General features: G+C 34.0%; 1 protein-coding gene across 1 annotated transcript; it reads right to left on the reverse strand.

Annotated features, from left to right (window-relative positions):
- Nucleotides 1-15: 15 nt before the first annotated feature.
- On the reverse strand, nt 16-6,034 carry LOC125864123 (putative disease resistance protein RGA3). The gene is made up of 3 exons (XM_049544053.1): nt 5,869-6,034; nt 827-1,270; nt 16-737 (listed from the first exon to the last, which is right to left on the reverse strand). The coding sequence occupies exons 1-3, from the start codon at nt 6,032-6,034 to the stop codon at nt 16-18; spliced, it is 1,332 nt and encodes a 443-aa protein (XP_049400010.1).
- Nucleotides 6,035-7,007: the final 973 nt, after the last annotated feature.

The following is a 7,007-nucleotide window of genomic DNA, read 5'->3' on the forward strand; positions in this document are numbered from 1 at the left end:
CTAAAGATAGGAAAATTACGGCACGACAGGTCCGATGCATTCCAATTCAAGGAATCCTATCAACTCAAGATGCCGAAGGAACTTCAGTTGGCCAAGCGATGGAATTTCTTTGCACTTTTTGCAACCACTTAATTTCAACATGACCAAATTCGGTAGCAATTCTTTATTGAACCATGAAGGAAATATAGTCCCCAAATAGTTCTCCACTACTAAAGTTTTCAAGTTAGGATGCGATTGAAGACCATCCAACACATGTTCATCATTGATCTCACAGCCTTCTGATTCATTATGGGACCACAAATATGTCAGCTTGTAGATATTTGGTTTCTCCTGTAAATATGTTGTTCGAGCCTCTTCTTTAGTTCTGACTGATTGCAGACCTCTGATCGTCAATTCACCTCTAAGGTTTTTCAGATGACCTAATTTTTCTATTCGACGACCCTTCTCTGAACCCACCTTGAAAAACTCTAGGGTTTGAACACAAGTCAATTGTCCCATATTAAGTGATATCTGCATATCGAATATGTAATAATAGTTGCAATATATGTGTCTCAAACTTATCATATTTGCCATTTCTTCTAGAAGCATCCTGAGTGAAGAACAGTCATTGACTCTAAATGTTTGCAAATTGTAGAGCTTGCAAATGGAGTTGGGCAAGGCTTTGATCTGCGTGTCGGAGAGATCAAGATACCTCAAGTATATCAGCTTGCCGATTTTGGCTGATAACTCCTTGATGCCTGACCCGGACAAATTTAAAACCCTCAAGAAGTGAAAGTTCAATAGCATATCTTCAGATAGATTTTTTTCTAGAACAATGTGCACAAACGTCCTGGCTCATTTATCATATCCATTTGATCACTTGGTGAGTTCCATCCAAAGTATCGGACTTGAGAAAGATTTTCTCCTCTAATACTCTTTTGATCAAATAGTTTAGACATTAAAATATCTCCAGCCAAATCATGCACAAGATCATGCGTCTTACAATGTGTTATATTGTTGAACTCATCTAGCTTAACATCTTGCAGCAAGGAATATTGCAACAAGAGTTGGAAAAACTTGTTCCTGACGTCTTTCATCAGGGGGGTCTCTTGACATGGACGAAGAAACCCTTCTGCCATCCAGAGTTGGATTAGTTGGTCCTTCTCAAACTCAAAATCTTTTGGAAACATAGCAAAGTAAGCAAAACATTTCTTCAGATGTGGAGATGGTAGATAATCATAGCTGAGTTTTAGGATTTTCTTTATGCTATTTTCCCATTTATCATCTTCACCTGCAACAAGGTGGTTTCCATCAAGAATTGCCTGCCATTCATGTTTTTCCTTGTTGCATAAGAGGCCTCCCTGTTGACACCCAATTTTGACCCTCCCCGATAATAATTATTTTTTGAGCCTCTTAACTTTCAAACGATTTAGAATAATTAGCTTTACAAAATTCAAATAGTTTCAAGGTTATTTTAAGTATTTTCAATCGGTTTTTTTTTATGGTATTTCGAATAATATATATATATACATAATTAGTATACTTTATAAATGTTGGAAAATCATATCGAAAGAATTTTTTTACTTGGTTTAAATAAACATTCTAGTTGTTTAATTCTAGTTTGAATATGGTTTCAATTTTTGAATTAATGAGTTTATAGGTAAATCAATTAGCTTATAATTAAGGTAACTATTTTATTTCGTTAAGATTAAGGAGCTCATAAATTAATTATATTAATTCTTTCTATTCGCGTTATAGCCGAATCTTCTAAAATTAATCCTTTAGTTACCCCTTTGGCTAAAATGTTAACTAATTTTTATTGCAATTGTAGCCATCTAATCCTCTCTTCAACCCATTAAAGGACTGAATTTGGGCCTTTATTTTTCCGCAGCCCAGTTCATTATTTCCCCTTTTCCAGCAACAATTCCCACCCCTTCAAAATCCTCACCAGCAACCCAAACTCCAGCCCATTTCCCCTCTGACCCAGCCCAAAACAAAAGAAAAACTATGCCAATACATATACCAAATACCCAACACTAAACTGACCCAACCCCATCACCTTTTCCCTTCTAATTACACGTTAACACAACAATTCCAAATAGGAGAACAACAGCGGCGTTAGTCACAGCAACGACAACAACGCGTGAACCATATCAAAGAGATTTCGTACGCGCCCATCTTCCTCACACGTGAACGATGCTCCAACGTTCACAAAGAAAATCTCACGGCGATACACGACAGATTACACGGCGTCTATGCGCAGCAACTTTTCCGCGTCTTCCGTCTCGTCGTACAGTAGCAGCAGCAAGGGGCAGCGTGGCTTCGTCCTTGGGGCTGCGAGATTGAGCCACGTCGAGCAGCGGGTACGCTCGATCGATCGAGCTCGTCCATCTCCCCTTTCCTCTTCCGGAATGGGGTGAATTTCAGAAAAAGGGTGTCTCCCCTTTACTGGAAAAGATTTCAAATTTTGAATTTGGGAATGGGCCTTGAACCCGAATTTTCGTACCTTCCTCCCCCATTTCTAAACCCTAGTGCCTTGCTATATATTTGTTTCTGTTCACTGTGGGAAAGGGGGGAAGATTTCTTTTTTTTTGAAAATTTTAGAGTAAAGAAATTATTGAGAGTAGCTCAGACAAAATTAGCCAAGTATATAGGAAGAGGTTCAAGGCAGAGGATTTTACTTTCAATCAAAGTACTACGTTTCTATTCCGCTTTGCATCGGTTTCTCCAAGTTTGTTGGGGATTCGAGTTGCGTGGTGAAGATTGTCATTCCTGCTCGCCCCGTTTCAGTTTCGCTGCTCAAAAGAGGTAAATAACTCTTGGCCATTTTTCCTTTCTTCATACGATTCCAATGAATGTTGAATCATGAAATAGTCGTTGTTATTGGTGAGCTGATCTTACGTGATATGTTTTGAGTCTAAGTTTTATCTTTATCTTAACCTCTTTAAAACTAGTATATGTATTTATTGATTTATTTTAAGATGATTTGTTCGCCTGTTTGAGCTGATTTTCTCTGTCATGTTTCTTCTCAAATTTCTTGGTTAGATACTGCTCACTGTCTAAATTTTGTTACGGTTGGCTTGAAGTATGGTTGATGTTTCCTGTTTGTTCATCCTATCCTATGTCCTGTTATTTAGGTGTGTTTAGCTCCTTTTCGTAAATGTTTTGCTTGTCCTCTTCCGTTTTGTTCTTATTATTGTGTAAAATGTCTGATTTCCGGAGGGTTGGTTTCCATCTTCCTTATCGTGTATGATACTAACACTTTAGTCTATCCAATTAGTTCTGCATGTTACTCTTTGGGTTAGATACTCTGTGAGAAATGATCTTATGCCCTGCTGATTTTGTTCGTATTTTGAGGCACTGTCACTGCTTGCCGATATGCTCATAATGCATATGAACATTGTCTGTTGCTTCAGTCTTGTACAGGATTTTAGCATGTCTATTTTGAACTTTAGCATATTTATCTAGGCACATGTTTACTTATTTGGTTTTAGTGCTAATACAATTGACTGATTTGATTTCCTATTGGCTAAAAGTCGTATTTAGATCGACATGTTTCGGATAGATGAGCCCTTTTTATAAAATGTGAGATCTTTTTATTTTGCTCTTTACAGATTTCGGTTGTAGTCTCTTTCCTCTAAATTGTTGCCTTAATTTTGGAGTTAATACCTTAAAAGATCATTCGACTTTAGGAATTAATCTAGCAAAGTCATTAAAGTTTGTTTTGTATCAATGAAATCACCCAACTTAGACATTTGTGTTGGTAAAATCACTCAACAAAACCTATCACTGATTTTTCCTTTATGTCATATAAAATAGACCCTGCAAATAAATAAAATTAAAGAAAACTAATTTAATTTTTTTTATGGGTAAACTTAATTAGTGAAACAAATACTCTTATTGCGTTATCTAAATTTACTAATTACTAAATAAAAAGAAATAATAAGGAGTTTTGTTTATTGGTCCACTGGTGTATTTGCACAAACAAATTATCGATGAAATTTGTATTCACAAATCTAATTAGGACTCATTAGACCGAATAAGAGTATTAAAATGTTTAAAATTGGAACGTTTTTTTTTTAAGAAAATATGAAAAATAATTTTATGTATTATAGGGGTAGTACTTTTCCATTAAAGCTTAAAATCATTTTGGCTCTGTAAACCTTGATCCTTTTTATAATGTTAATTTTTTAACTTAATTTTTGCTTTAACTTGTCAATTTTGGAAAATAATAATAATAATGTCATAATACTTGCATACTTTAATATTATAAAAGTATTTATTTCACCAATTAAGTTTGCTCGTAAAAGTTCGTTAACGATTTTTTTTTTTTTATTTATTTATTTATAGGATTCATATATATATGATATAAAATAATATTTTATTTTGTTATAAAAATAATAATAATAATAATAATTATAATAATAATAAAATTTTAATGATAAATTTCGTTAAGAGATTTTATTGACACAAAATAAAGTTTAATGACTTTGTTAGATGAATTTCCAAATTTGAGTGACCTTTTAGATATTAACTCCTTAATTTTGTGCCTTACTAGTATGATCTTATTAAATGGAGTTTGGAATTGGCTTTGACCTCATAATTAATTACTATGTCGTTTTATTGCGAACCTTGACAAGAGTTCTTAATTTTTGTCTATTTTTAGCCTGAAAGTTTTTCTAAGTTTGTTCATTCTTTGATGCCTTACGATTTTGGTATTCTAAGTTAGTTTCTATTAATTTGTGGCCGTTGGTCGATCATTGCTTTTAATGCATTACGGTATTTATGTGGATATTTCTTCTCGTGCCTACCTCACTTGGCTCTTGTCATACTTAATTACTAATAAAAATTGCTTAGTGCCTATAATGATATCCAGGCGGTAGCATTTATTTTATTTCACTATTTTCTTTTATTAAATAATTGAATTGTTACTTACATTTTATTTGTTTGTGTTTGCATGTGAAATCTATTCGGGTCCTCATGGACTTTATTCTTGCATTTTCCTATTGGGCCATGGAGGCCCAATTTTTTATTTCAAGTCAGCCTCCCCGTTAAAAGTTGAAGAATAAGTCCCGAAAAAAGGCGTACAGGTTGCAAGAGATTGTATACGTTAAGTATACACAATAAAGTGATGCATCGAATCGAAGAGTTGAAGGAATTGGGCCAAAAAGTCCACTTTTATTTTTTTTAAAAGTTGTATTTTGTTACTTTTGGGCCTAAGCCCTTTGCATTTTAATTATCGTTATTTGATAACTGTTAGAACAGGTACCAAGAGAGAAATTGGGCCACAAACCCAACATTACTAGTCTAGGACAGGTGTGGAAATGGGCCCAAGGCCCAAAGTAGAAATTAGGCTCAAGTGTTGGTCCAGGCAGACAGAAAAACCAAACTTGGGCCCAAGTCTCTTTCCCCCTTTATTTTATTGTATTTGTGTGCTTGTTAATATTTGCCGCTAACCTTAAGGTCGAAAAATTCAAATCCCCGAAAAACACCTATTTTGATTTAACAATTTAACTGAATCAGTCATCACTTAACAAGACTTAAAGAATAAATTTTGCAAGATAGCACACTTAGATAATGTTTAAATATTTCCCCGTTTCCCCTTAAAATAGTTTCAACTATAAAATAGTTCAATTTTGCAAGTCGAGTTAAGTTAAAATTATTTTAGCCAAATAATTAATTACCAGATAACTGCATATTAGTGGGCATTTCGGGTGCTTTCAAACCCTTCTGGAAATGCTAATAAGAACCCCCGAACCTCCTTTAAGTATTTTCAATTGAATTCAGTTTTCTTGATTTTTCATAAAAATTAAGTGGCGACTCTAAAACAAGTTAAATAATATCTTTTTAAATAAGACATTTCCAACACACTTGTAGCCAACGGCAAACCTTGACACATTTCAACAATCTTGGTCTCCACACTCAGTATTTCCTCCGCCTTTGGAACCTCCTCACCGACAAACGCTCTTTGTTTGAAAATGGACCAATAATGATCTCTTGCTAATCTTCTCAACATATCAAGATCTTCTGCTACTATGGATGCCACCTGCTTCATACGAGTGTTGACACTTAATTTTGACCCTCCACGATAGAAATTAATTATTTCGAGCCTCTCCAATTTTAAACGATTTAAAATAATTAATTTTATAAAAAAAAATTCAAAATTACTTCACAAGTTATTTTAAAGTAATTTTAGATTCTTTCATGATTTTTAAGTAATATATGCTTCTGCACAAATATGTATATAATTACCATATTTTATGAATTTTCAAAAAATCATCTCAGAAGGAGTTTGTTTTAATTAAATATTCAATTAGATTAGTCTGGTTTAAAGTATGCTTATAGGTTATTTAGTTTTTTTTTAGTTTGATTATTCTTATTTTTATGTTATTTTATCTTATTTAATTTTATTGATTTGGAAAGCACATTTTATTAATTTGCGCTATTAAATTATGGCTATAGTTTTAAGTTAATTGGTTTATAATCAAATTAATTATTTTGTTTCATTCAAATTAAGAAGCTCGTTAATTAACTTATATTAATTCGTCTCGTTCAGTTATTAGCCAAATCCCTTAAACCCATTTGTGATAAACTAAATTTGGGGCCAGCAGCCCATCTCATCTTTTCCCAATTCCCATTCCATTTTAATTCCCATTAATTCCCAACTAATTAACTCGACCGACACAGCCCACCAAAACTCATTTCACGTTCCTAACTGTCAGCCCAATACATACATACACAATACTAAGATAATAACAACAAAATACACCAACCAGCCCACTCTTAATTCCCTCTATCCAGCCCGCCCACTATCCCAATCGACCCAGCCCATTACAATATTACAACAATCCAAATTCCAGCAACATACATTACATTTAACAACTCCAAAAACGGACAGCACGTCCAAGAACGACCCCGCCTCGTTCTTTTTCCTCTTCACACCAACAACAGAAAATCCAAAATGTGTGCAGTAGGAGAAGCAAAAGCCAGCTGCAAAATTCGTCCTTGTATCGTGAGATTGCTACACG

This window comes from Solanum stenotomum, chromosome 5, assembly GCF_019186545.1.
Source record: "Solanum stenotomum isolate F172 chromosome 5, ASM1918654v1, whole genome shotgun sequence".
Lineage (NCBI taxonomy): Eukaryota > Viridiplantae > Streptophyta > Magnoliopsida > Solanales > Solanaceae > Solanum > Solanum stenotomum.